The sequence below is a fragment of the Somniosus microcephalus genome, chromosome 2, assembly GCF_052327205.1.
Source record: "Somniosus microcephalus isolate GS21.2 chromosome 2, FLI_Smic_1.0, whole genome shotgun sequence".
Classification (NCBI taxonomy): domain Eukaryota; kingdom Metazoa; phylum Chordata; class Chondrichthyes; order Squaliformes; family Somniosidae; genus Somniosus; species Somniosus microcephalus.
The window spans coordinates 46945980-46959508 of record NC_140988.1 but is presented as its reverse complement, the minus strand read 5'-3'; the positions used below and the strand labels follow the sequence as shown (position 1 = coordinate 46959508).

Below are 13529 nucleotides of genomic sequence, written 5' to 3'. Positions count from 1 at the left end.
ATTCTACAAAGTGGATAAAATCACACAGTAATTGGTTGACCGATAGATCCCAAAGGATGGTGGTACAGGGATTGCCATTGGCCTAGGAGAATGTTACCAACGGGGTCCTACAGGGTTCTGTTTTGGGTTGGAGCTAGGAATGACTAGCACAGTGGCTAAATTTGCTAATGAAGCTAGTAGACTCCAAAGCTGAACAGGTCGATTTGAATATACTTGGGAATTGGGCAGACAGATGGCAGATAAATTCAATGTAGAGAAATGCAAAGTGCTTCACAGGACAAAAAATCCAGGAAGAGACTATTACTTCAATGGAAAGAAAATAATGTATATGGAAAATGAAAGCGATCTGGAGGTCCTGATTGGCAATCAATTGAAGCTATCGCAACAAACCTTAATGGCAGTGAGTAAAGCAAATAAAATGTTGGAATGTATTAAGAGATCAAAATAGTGGTAATCCTGTCACTTTTTAAATCACTTTGTAAAGTGCGACCACACTTAGAAACTGGTTTCCAACTGGAGGCGTGGGTTTGTTGCTGTGGCTCAGTTGGTAACACCCTCACCTCTTGAGTCAGAAGCTTGTGGGTTCAAGTCCCACTCCAGAGACTTGAGCACAAAAAAATCTAGGCTGACACTCCAGTGCAGTACTGAGGGAGTGTTGCACTGTCGGAGGTGCCGTCTTTCAGATGAAACATTGAACCGAGGTCCCATCTGCTCTCTCAGATGAATGTAAAACATCCCATGGCACTATTTTGAAGGGAGTTATCCCCGGTGTCCTGGCCAATATTTATCCTTCAATCAACATAACAAAAACAGATTATCTGGTCAGTATCACATTGCTGTTTGTGGGAGCCTGCTGTGCACAAATTGGCTGCCGCGTTTCCTACATTACAATGGTGACTACACTTCAAAAAGTACTTCATTGGCTGTAAAGGGCTTTAGGACGTCCGGTGGTCGTGAAAAGCGCTATAGAAATGCAAGCCTTTCTTTCTGTGCATAGTTCTGGTCATCGCAATACAAAAACAATATATCAGTTATTAAAAGGATACAGAAGGAGCAACCTGAATGCTAATCACAGAAACCCCACAGTGCAGATAGACGCCATTTCGGCCCATCGAGCCTGCACCAACACATATCCCACCCGATCCCCGTAACCCCTACACCAACACATATCCCACCCTATCCCCGTAACCCCACGTATTTAATCCCCCTAACACTAAGGGTCAATTTATCATAGCCAATCAACCTAACCCGCACATCTTTGGACTGTGGGAGGAAACCGGAGCACCCGGAGGAAACCCACGCAAAAACGGGGAGAATGTGCAAACTCCACACAGTCGCCCGAGGACGGATTCAAACCTGGGTCCCTGGCGCTGTGAGGCAACAGTGCTAACCACTATGCCACCGTGCTTATGGGGATAGAGGTATTGGATTATGACGAACAATTACATGTTCTCAAATAACAGAAAATGTTGGAAACACTCAGCAGGTCAGGCAGCATCCGTGGAGAGAGAAACAGCGTTAACATTTCAGGTCTGGGACCCTTCATCAGAACTGGAAAAAGTTAGAGATGTAACATTTTAAGCAGGTGCAGAGGCAGGGGGAGGAAAGAACAAAAGGGACAGTCTGTGATAAGGTGGAAGGCAGGAGTAGTTCAATGTTGCAAATGCAGAATCATCAACAGCTGCTGCCTGATAAAATAGGGGCAGAGGTTATAGTCTGAAATTGTTGAACTCAATGTTGAGTCCAGAAGACTGTAAAGTGCCTAATAGAAAGATGAGGTGCTGTTCCTCGAGCTTACATTGAGCTTCATTGGAACAGTGTAAGAGGCCGAGGACGGAGAGGTCAGAGTGGGAGTGGAGCGGAGAATTGAAGTGACAAGCGACCGGATGCTCGGGGTCACCCTTATGTACTGAATGGAGGTGTTCCGCAAGGCAGTCACCAAACCTGCGTTTGGTCTCCCCAATGTAGAGGAGACCGCATTGTGAGCAGCGAATACAGTATACTAAATTGCATGAAGTACAAGTAAATCGCTGTTTCACCTGGAAGGAATGTTTGGGGCCCTGGACAGTGGGAAGGGAGGAGGTAAAAGGGCAGGAGTTGCATCTCCTGCGCTTGCACGGGAGGTACTGTGGGGAGGTGAGGGGCTGTTGGGGTGATTGAAGAGTGGACCAGGGTGTTGCGGAGGGAGCGGTCCCTTCGGAATGCTGAAAGGGGTGGTGGGATCACGCTGGAGATGGCGGAGGATGATCCGTTGAATGGAGGCTGGTGGGGTGAAAAGTGAGGACAAGGGGAACCCTGTCGTGGTTCTGGGAGGGAGGGGAAGGGGTGAGAACAGAAGAGCGGGAAATGGAACAGACACGGTCAAGGGCCATGTCAACCACGGTAGAGGGAAATCCTTGGTTGAAGAAAAAGGAAGACATATCGGAGCAGGGAGGTGAGGAGCCCGGTATAAAAACCGGCGACCAGCGAGGCCCGAGACCAGTCGGCGCACGGAGCAGGAAGGTGAGGAGCCCGGTATAAAAACCGGCGACCAGCGAGGCCCGAGCATGGAGCAGGGAGGTGAGGAGCCCGGTATAAAAACCGGCGACCAGCGAGGCCCGAGACCAGTCGGAGCAGGGAGGTGAGGAGCCCGGTATAAAAACCGGCGACCAGCGAGACCCGAGACCAGTCGGAGCACGGAGCAGGGAGGTGAGGAGCCCGGTATAAAAACCGGCAACCAGCGAGGCACACCAACTCAGCAGCGGGGAGAGAGGTAAAAAGTAATCAGAGTGTGACATCACCAGGGAGTAGGTAAGTGATTGGTTGGTGAGTATTTCTCTTTTTTAAACTTTAACTCTGTAGTTTATAGTTACTAGGGTCTTTTCTGGTATAGCAGGGACTGTTGGTAGACTATACAAGCGCCTTAGAGATATCTTTAATTGGTGATAGTAAATTAATTTAAATTAATTAAAGGGAAGGTCATGCCAGGAGAGCCCAGCCCCATGATATGCTCCTCTTGCTCTATGTGGGAATTCAGGGACACTGCCAGTGCCCCTGATGACCACGTGTGCTGGAGCTGCGGGTGGATGGGTTGTTGAGCATTCGCGATGCTGAGAGGGTCGTGGATAACACGTTTAGTGAGTTGGTCACACCGCAGGTAAGGGCTGCACAGGAAGATAGGAAATGGGTGACCACCAGGCGGAGCAATAGAAGCAGGCAGGTAGTGCAGGAGACCCCTGTGACCATTCCCCTCTCAAACAGGTATACCAATTTGGATACTGTTGAGGGGGATGACTCACCAGGGGAAGGCAGCAGCAGCCAACTTCCTGGCACTGGGGGTGCTCCTGCTGCCCAGGAAGGGAGGAAAAAGAGTGGGAGAGCAATAGTGGTAGGGGATTCTATAGTAAGGGGAACAGATAGGCATTTCTGTGGCCGTAGACGTGAATCCAGGATGGTTTGTTGCCTCCCTGGTGCCAGGGTCAAGGATGTCACTGAGCGGCTGCAGGGCATTCTGGAGGGGGAGGGTGAACAGCCAGAGGTCGTGGTCCACATTGGTACCAACGACATAGGTAAAAAGAGGGATGAGGTCCTGCAGCAAGAATTTAGGGAGCTAGGTGGAAGATTAAGGTGCAGGACCTCAAAGGTTGTAATCTCTGGATTACTCCCGGTGCCACGTGCTAGTGAGTATAGGAATAGGAAGATAGAACAGATGAATGCGTGGCTAAAGGGATGGTGCAGGAGGGAGGGCTTTAGTTTCCTGGATCACTGGGTCTGCTTCTGGGAAAGGTGGGACTTGTACAAGTCGGACGGTTTACACCTGAACCAGAGGGGAACCAATATCCTTGCGGGGAGGTTTGCTAGCACTGCTGGGGGGGGTTTAAACTAACTTGGCAGGGGGATGGGATACAGAGTGGAGCTATAGTAGGGGGTGATTTACAGCCAAATACGGAGGAAAAAACAAGTCAGCTGGGAAGGCAGAGCAAATATGTGAAGGCAAAAGGGAATATGGCAGGGCTGGAAGGCATTTATTTTAATGCAAGGAGTCTTGCAAATAAGGTGGATGAACTGAAGTTGTTGTTTAACACATGGGAGTACGATATTGTTGCTATCACGGAGACATGGTTGAGGGAGGGTCAGGACTGGCAGCTCAATATTCCGGGGTATAGAATCTTCAGGCGAGACAGAGGGGGGTGTAAAAGGGGAGGGGGTGTTGCAATATTAATTAAGGAGTCAATTACTGCTGTAAGGAGGGACGATATATTAGCGGGTTCCTCTAATGAGTCCATATGGGTAGAACTTAAAAACAAAAAGGGGGCAAGCACTTTGCTGGGAGTGTACTATAGGCCCCCAAACAATCAGGGGGAGATAGAGGAACAGATATGTAGGCAAATCTCAGAGAAGTGCAAAAATAATAGGGTAATAATAGTGGAGGATTTCAACTTCCCCAATATTAATTGGGATAGTCAGAGTGTGAAAGGCTTAGAGGGTGCAGAATTCTTAAAGTGCATCCAGGAGAGCTTTTTGAGCCAACATGTAGAAAGTCCTACAAGAGAGGGGGCGGTACTGGACCTAATTCTAGGGAATGTAGCCGGGCAAGTGGTGGAAGTGTCAGTAGGAGAGCATTTTGGCGACAGTGACCATAATTCGGTGAGATTTAAGGTGGTCATGGAAAAAGACAAAGACGGCCCGGAAATAAGGGTTCTAAATTGGGGGAAGGCCGATTTTAATATGATAAGGCAGGATCTGGCCAAAGTGGACTGGGAGCAGCTACTTATAGGAAAATCCACATCAAAACAGTTGGAGACTTTCAGAAGGGAAATAGAGAGAGTACAACGCCAACATGTTCCTGTAAAGGTCAGGGGTGGGACCAACAAGCAAAGGGAACCTTGGATGACAAGGGATATACAAAAATGCATTAGGAAAAAAAGGGGGGCTTTTGGCAATTACAAAAGACTAAAGACGGAGGAAGCCCTAGAGGAGTATAAAAAGTGCAGGGGCATACTTAAAAGAGAAATTAGGAGGGCGAGGAGGGGCCATGAAATAACACTGGCGAGCAAAATAAAGGAAAATCCTAAGATGTTTTATAAGTATATTAAGGGCAAGAGGATAACCAGGGAAAGGGTAGGGCCGATTAGGGACCAAAGTGGCAATCTGTGTGTAGAGCCAGATGATGTAGGCAGGGTTTTAAATGAATTTTTTGCATCTGTGTTCACTATGGAGAAAGACGATGTAGACATAGAAATCGGGCAAGGGGACTGTGACATACTTGAACATATTAGCATCGAGAGGGAGGAGGTACTAGCGGTTTTAGCAGGCCAAAAAGTGGATAAATCCCCAGGCCCGGACGAGATGTATCCCAGGCTGTTGTGTGAGGCAAAGGAGGAGATTGCAGGGGCTCTGACACAAATTTTCAGAACCTCTCTGGCCACAGGGGATGTACCAGAGGACTGGAGAACAGCTAACGTAGTACCATTATTCAAGAAGGGTAGCATGGATAAACCAGGGAATTACAGGCCAGTGAGTCTAACATCTGTGGTAGGGAAATTATTGGAAAAAATTCTGAGGGACAAAATTAGTCACCACTTGGAGAGGCAAGGATTAATCGGGGATAGTCAGCATGGCTTTGTCAAGGGTAAATCATGTCTGACCAATCTGATTGAATTTTTCGAGGGGGTGACTAGGTGTGTGGATGAGGGAAATGCTGTGGATGTGGTTTACATGGACTTCAGTAAAGCTTTTGACAAAGTCCCGCATAGGAGACTGGTCAAGAAGGTAAGAGCCCATGGGATCCAGGGTGCCTTGGCGCGTTGGATCCTAAACTGGCTGAGTGGCAGGAGGCAGAGGGTGATGGTCGAAGGTTGCTTTTGTGACTGGAAGCCTGTGTCCAGTGGGGTACCTCAGGGATCGGTGCTGGGTCCCTTGCTGTTTGTGATCTACATAAATGATTTGGATGAGAATGTAAAAGGTATGATCAGTAAGTTCGCAGATGACACGAAAATTGGTGGGGTGGTAAATTGCGAGGAGGAAAGCCTCCGGCTACAGGACGATATAAACGGGTTGGTCAGATGGGCGGAAAAGTGGCAAATGGAATTTAACCCTGAAAAGTGCGAGGTGATGCATTTTGGACGGACAAATAAGGCAAGGGAATACACAATGAGTGGTAGGACCCTAGGAAGTACAGAGGGTCAGAGGGACCTTGGTGTACATGTACATAGATCCCTGAAGGCAGCGGAACAGGTAGATAAGGTGGTTAAAAAGGCATATGGGATACTTGCCTTCATTAGCCGAGGCATAGAATATAAGAGCAGGGAGGTTATGATGGAGCTGTACAAAACGCTGGTGAGGCCACAGCTGGAGTACTGTGTGCAGTTCTGGTCGCCTCACTATAGGAAGGATGTGATTGCTTTGGAGAGGGTGCAGAGAAGATTCACCAGGATGTTACCTGGGATGGAGCGCCTCAGCTATGAAGAAAGGCTAAACAGGCTGGGGTTGTTTTCCTTGGAGCAAAGAAGGCTGAGGGGGGACCTGATTGGGGTATACAAAATGATGAGGGGCATAGATAGGGTAGATAAAGAGGAACTTTTCCCCTTAGTAGGGGGGCCAGTAACAAGGGGGCATAGATTCAGGGTAAGGGGCAGGAGATTTAGAGGGGATTTGAGGAGGAACTTTTTCACCCAGAGGGTGGTTGGAATCTGGAACTCACTGCCTGAAAGGGTGGTAGAGGCAGGAACCCTCACAACATTCAAGAAGCATTTGGATGAGCACTTGAAATGCCATTGCATACAAGGCTATGGACCAAATGCTGGAAAATGGGATTAGGCTGAACAGGGATTGATGGACGGCGCAGACACGATGGGCCGAAGGGCCTCTTTCTGTGCTGTAAAACTCTATGGGCTAAAAATTCGGTATCGCCGCGCCAGGTCTTTAGTGCCCGAAATTTTGCGCTCGCCCGGATTCCCATAGCGCCCGCCTGAAATTCAGTTGCGCCGCCCCAAGACGGAGGCGGGCGCTATTGCAGGGTTTGGCTGCCTCATTTGGGGCGATGAAAGCCAGTTTCAGGCGTCCAGCTGCCGCTGCGGCACCCGATGCGGTGCGGCAGGCTGGGGTACTGCAGGCCTCCTCCTTCTCTTAAGGAGGAGCTGCCTGCAGCCGTGAGATCGCCGCTGGATTCCCCCGGCAAATGAGCCCGGCACCACGGAGAAGTGCCGGGCTCGCGGGAGTCAGACACCAATGCCGCGGGGGGGTGGTGCAGGAGTCCGGGGAGGGAGGTGCAGCCAGGCGGCCGCCGGGAAAGCGGCCGGCCGCCCCGCCACCTTTATGCGCCGGCCTCTCAGAGCTGCAAGGCACCGTTTTTCAAACGCTGTTTGCGGCCACTACGGGCGAGGCGGCCGCAACTGAATTTGGCCATAGGCACGGAATAGCATTGGAACCGGGGTGCTGCGCACACCGATGACGTCATCGGTGCCGGCGCAGCGTTACCGGCTAACGCCGATGTTAGGGACCAACTGAATTTCGGGCGCTAAAAAACTTCCGGCGCAAACCACTCTATAGCCAATAAGTGGGCGCAACCGCGACTGAATTTCTAGGCCTATGACTCTATGACTATGACTGATATCGGAAGCACTAGTATGGAAGGTGGCATCGTCAGAACAGTTGCGGCGGAGACGGAGAAACTGGGAGAATGGAATAGAGTCCTTGCAGGAAGCGGGGTGAGAGGAAGTGTAGTCCAGGTAGCTGTGGGAGTCAGTGGGCTTATAGTGGCTGTTTGTCGATAGCCTATCCCCAGAAATGGAAACAGAAGTTGAGGAAGGCAACGGAAGAGTCAGAGATGAACCATGTGAAGGTGAGGGTAGGGTGAAAATTGGAAGCAAAGTGAATGAAATTTTCTAGTTCAGGGCGAGAGCAGGAAACGGCACAGTCATCAATATACCGGGAAAAAAGGTGAGGGAGGGGACCTTAGTTGGACTGGAACAAAGAATGTTCCACATATCCCACAAAAAGGCAGGCAAAGCTAGGGCCCATGCGGGTTCCCATAGCAACACCTTTAATTTGGAGGAAGTTGTTCAATGTAAGAACAAGTTCAGCCAAGTGAAGGAGGATGGTGGTGGATGGGGACTGGTTGGGCCTCTGTTTAAGGATAAGCGAAGTGCCCTCAGGTCGTCCTGGTATTGTTTTGAATTACATGTTCTCGCTGGGAAGAGAAAGTTGAGAGATGATATATGATTGCTGTTTTTAGGATTCTAAAGGGAGTAGATACTGTAGACCATGACAAGTTGTTTCATGTTGTCCAGAACAGAATCAGAGAACATGGCCTGCGCTTGAAGGGGGCTAAATTCAAAACTAATCTGCTGAAACATTATTTCAGTGAGTGAGTGGTAAATCTGTGGAACAGGTTCTCCAGGGACATGGTAGAAACAGATAGTGTTGATTCATTCAAATGCAAATTAGATTTCTTTCAGAAAATATTTTGTGATACAGTATATGAGTAATTTGAGACATGACATGGTAAATGTAGCATGCTTGGGAAGAACAGCTGACTTTAGAACTATGTTTCCCAAACCTTTTCATGCCTCATGTCTCAGTCTGTTGTAGACTAATTGATAAAGATTGATTGCCATGATTAATCAACAACTACATTATTATTGTATCATGTGACTGCCAGGATGATAGAAGGTGAACTAGATGCACCTTGGTCTTTTGTCATCTAGCAATTACTATGCTGCTCACTGTCCATTTTTTTCCTTTCAGGTAGGAGGTGGATGATATGTGGTGTAGTGTGGTGTGGCATGGAAAGACGCCACCAATTACTGTTGGGGTGGGGGTTGTGAGGAAAATGTGGCCCTCCGGGGCTTCCTTTCCAGCAACCCCAAACCCTCATACTTCCCATTGTGTTCCCTATCCCTTCACCTTTCCACTACCCGTTCACCTTCCAACCACTCCCACAAATACTGCAACTCTTCATCTATGAACAATCTACTCAATACTTGTACCCTCTCCTTGCCCCACTGTTTCTCCCCTCACCCTGAACCTTCCCAGTTGCTTCCCCCAAGGGAGAGTGGCAAGAGGCTGGATGCCCACTCAACCAGTTTCCCTACTCTCCCTTTCCATCTGTTTCCCTCATTTTTTTGCTCTCAAAATCAACTTGTCTTTTTTTTAAGTGCCTGTCATTGTGTCTTTTTCTCCCTCTTTGCCTCTTAGATGTTAGAAACTTGAATCTATTGTACATGATTACCATTTGATTGTGTGTAATAAGAACATTTTTTTTCTCTCTGCCATTCACACAAATGCACAGCCTACCTTATTTTTAATATTCAGTATAAATGTTACTTTGGCAAAGCTTTTGAAATGTGCCCTCTTGTTTCTCAAAATTATTTGAAGACAAGCTGCTGGGCAGAGAATGCTATGAGGTAAAGAAAACTAGCTCACCATTATAGCTGACTGAATAGTACTGATGCAGCCTGAGAATGTAGATACACTACACTTGCTCAGACAGCATAATCCAAATTCAATTTACAAAGTCACAGCTCTGGACCAAAATATCAAGTCCAAGCCCAGGCTTTTGGAAGAGACTGAGGCCTTGAGTAAAACTGTAATTAAAAATATTAAAAATGAATTCAATGGATAAATGTAATCATGTTATTATGAAATATGTAATTTCTTAAATTTGTTGAAACTTATATTTTGAATTTAGAAATTCCAGTTACTGAGGAGGAAAATGGCATCTGAAAAAAATCAAATTTATGGGAACCTGGAGGCTAGATTGTGCAAAGGGTGATGTACTCTCGCTATAAAATAGCAGCTATTGTATGTCACAATGCAATTCCTTTTGCATTGTAAGTACCTCTCAACTCCTTCTTAGGCAGTCCCTCGGAACCAAGGATGACTTGCATCCACACTAAAAATGAGTTCTTAGGTGACTGATGAGTCCAATGCGGGAACCACAGTCTCTGTCTCTGTCGCTGTTGTGGTTGTCCATGAGGTTCCTGACGTTCCAGATCCCGAACTTCATTTTAAAGGGTGGAAGATGCCTGTGCGTGAATTCTTTTAACGTGGGGTGGCCGTTGCACACCAGCTACCACACAGGCTTGACAATGGCAAAGGGATCCAAGACGATTGGAGACCAGGCTCTGATACATCAGCCTAGCACACACACACAAATATACTCCTACTGTCCTCTTCCCTCCTTCCCGCAGGTCCTCTCTGCCTCTCAACACCACCTACTGCAAGAACTTGTAACAAGTTTTCAATCAAATCAAATCAATCAAATCAACTTTAATTGTCATTGTTAGTGCACAAGTGCAGTACAACGAAATGTAGGCTTGCGGCTCCCGAGAGTGTACATTTGGATTAAGACATTTAAACATTCAACATACATTTGGCTTGTAGTATATTAACATAAATATGACCATAATAAAGTGCATTGGCAGATGTGCAGGCTTTAGAGTTTATTTGTGGAGTTCAGTAGGATGACAATGAAACGTGTATTCCACATGACAAGTTTAATCTATAATAGGTAGGTTAGTACTGTGGTGCTAAAGAAGATACTGTGAATTTTGAATCTTATGTTTTCTTAAACCACAGAGTGGCGAAACAGATAGACAGTACACTGGAACATTGGACTGCTTCACGAAGATCTATAAGAAAGAGGGACTTGGTGCTTTCTTCAGAGGAGCCCTTTCAAATGTCCTGCGTGGGACTGGTGGTGCTTTAGTGCTTGTGTTCTATGATGAAATTAAGAAAGTGCTAGTTACGCTGGAAAGCAAATTGGGTTAAGAAAATATATTTCTTCGGAATTCAAGTGTGTGTGTTGAGCATTGTTGTACATTCACGTGCATGGATTTTTCCTTGGCAACAATTTTATAATTAGAAAAAAATGAATTTAAAAATCTTTAATTGCTTTTATTTTTAATTACTAGAGTACTTCAGTGCTTGACCCTTAACTAGAACTTTGAGTTCAAGTTCCCAGGGCTGCCTGTCACGAGTTCACTTACCGTAGCTGGATATTATTTTCCTGCTGCTTAACTGGGCCCTGTAGAGCTGAAAACTGACTGGTCATGGAAAATCGTAGGTCAAGTATTCTGCCCTTCTAATTAGAGAATGGTGTGTATTGGCAAGTCTGGAAAGGGAAGTAACTCTTCTACTGTATGTCCCTGTTAATTGTGTTCCCTACTGTTATTTATAAGGGTCTCTGTCAAGGCATTCTCTATTTCTATGCAGCTCTTAACTTAGATGTCTGCTATATTTAGTAGAGATTCCTCCAAGTTTCAGTGGAACTTGCCTAAATATCGTGCCAAAGCCGCCTCTTTAATATTATTAAACCCACACATGCATGAAAATAAGTTGGGAGCGTGCGACTTCTAACAGCTCTATCAGTGGCACAGATCAACAGAGTATTTAGACAGGTTCCACCATAATTACAAGACAACAAAAGAAAAATTGATTTTATCAGAAAAACAGCCTCAATACTGAATAGACCAAGTTAGCAACACTGTTTATGTTATCCTTTATGCAGTTATTGGTTATTCAAGCCATAACTCAATGTAACATGCAAAATGCTTCATTCTAGAGGACCGTAATAATGAAGGCAGAGTGTTAAATACTTTCTTTAAATCACTCGAAGAATTGGATTTTGTGTGCAGTCTAAAAACATTTTGTAGATTACCAACAATTTAGCACAATAATAAAACACAGAAATTCATACTGCTGTGTTTATCTAATAATTTTGGCACTTCATAGCGAGAGGATTCGAGTACAGGAGCAAGGATGTCTTGCTGCAGTTGTACAGGGCCTTGGTGAGACCACACCTTGAGTATTGTGTGCAATTTTGGTCACCTTATCTGAGGAAGGATGTTCTTGCCATGGCGAGAGTGCAGCGAAGATTCACCAGACTGATACCTGGGATGGCAGGAATGACGTATGAGGAGAGATTGGGTCGATTAGGCTTATATTCACTAGAGTTTAGAAGAATGAGAGGGGATCTTATTGAAAATTATAAAATTCTAACAGGACTAGACAGACTTGATGCAGGAAGGCTGTTCCCGATGGCGGGGGAGTCCAGCACCAGGGGTCACAGTCTAAGGATAAGGGGTAAGCCATTTCGGACTGAGATGAGGAATTTCTTCACCCAGAGAGTGGTGAACCTGTGGCATTCTCTACAACACAAGGCAGTTGAGGCCAATTCATTAAATATATTCAAGAAGGAGTTAGATATATTTCTTAAGGCTAAAGGGATCAAGGGATATGGGGAGAAAGCAGGGACAGGGTACTGAATTTGGATGATCAGCCATGATCTCATTAAATGGCGGAACAGGCTCGAGGGGCCGAATTGCCTACTCCTGCTCCTATCTTCTATGTTTCTCCTCATGCAAGTTTCTCAAAACTAGAATCTTCAGAGTTAAGCATTTGGCATTAGTGGGCCACAATTTTGTATACCTTTTGAGCTGTAGAGTACTAAGATATCTCCATAACAGCTCTTTGATGGTTGATGGTGAGTAGATACACTGCATGGTCTAGAATTGAACCATACAGACTAGGAAAAGGAAGGGTCACAGACCTGAAACATTAACTCTGTTTCTCTCTCCATGGATGCTGTCTGACCCGCTGAGTGTTTCCAGCATTTTCTGTTGTTATTTAGGAAAATCTCAGGTTAAATCCCTAATCTGTGATTAGTTAGCTGATCTCAGGCTGGTTAGCAATGGGAGCACTGAATTTGGCATAAGCACCCCAAGGTAAGGGAAATGTAAAATCAAGGATTCTGCTTCTGGTTGCATTTGCATGAGTCACTGCCATCAGGATAAAATGTGGAGTCAAAAAAAATGCTGAGAGATTGAATACAGCATAAAGGGAGCCACTCAGCGTATCACATCTGCACAACTCTCTGAAAGAACTACAGTGTTCAGTAATTCCAGTTGCCCTACCCTTTTAATTTATTTTGTTTTCAAATATTTATCCACATTCCTTTAAAAAATGATTATGGATTCTGCTTCCATCAGGTTTCTGATGGGACATTCAATATCCTAATAACTCGCCGCATTAAAAAAAAAGTTATCTTTTGAGATAATTTTTAATTATTGGGCCGGAATTTGCTGGAATATGGCGCAGCAAAAGTGCATGACATCACGATTTCCAGGACATTATGGCATGAGTGACTCAGGCTATTACTTACACCACACCAACATTTCCTGGGACCTTCTGTGCTGCTCTGTCGTGAACTCCGCTGAAACAGTGAGGCCTAGAAATTCAGTTGTTTGCGCCAGCCGCTAGCGCCTTAGGAGGAGGAGATGAGGGGTGCTAAGCGGCTAGCGCCCGGGCGCAGCACGATCTGCGCCTCTCGCCAACTTCAGTTAAGATTTAGCGGTGGCGCCAAGCCTTTGCGCGCGCTCAGCTGCGCGAGCAGATCCTGATGTCATTTCATGGTGCAACGTCCTTTGTGCGCCCCAAACCAGAAATTCAGTGGCGCCAGCCTATTGTGCGCCTGGCGCCCCTAGCGACTGGTAGAGGGGAACGGTTCCCAGTCGCTGCGGGGGGCGCTAATTAAAGGGCACTCCTCC

At 46.4% G+C, this 13529-nt stretch overlaps 1 protein-coding gene across 2 annotated transcripts in view; it reads left to right on the top strand.

Annotated features, from left to right (window-relative positions):
• LOC147122702 (ADP/ATP translocase 4-like) overlaps positions 1 to 11677 on the top strand; it is a 194913-nt gene extending 183236 nt beyond the window's left edge. For both annotated transcript variants that reach the window (XM_086009472.1, XM_086009462.1), the window contains exon 6: positions 10561 to 11677. In XM_086009472.1, coding sequence (XP_085865598.1) covers positions 10561 to 10752 — 192 coding nt within the window. In that variant the 3' untranslated portion in view covers positions 10753 to 11677. The remainder of the gene's footprint in view (positions 1 to 10560) is intronic.
• The last annotated feature ends 1852 nt before the right edge of the window (positions 11678 to 13529 follow it).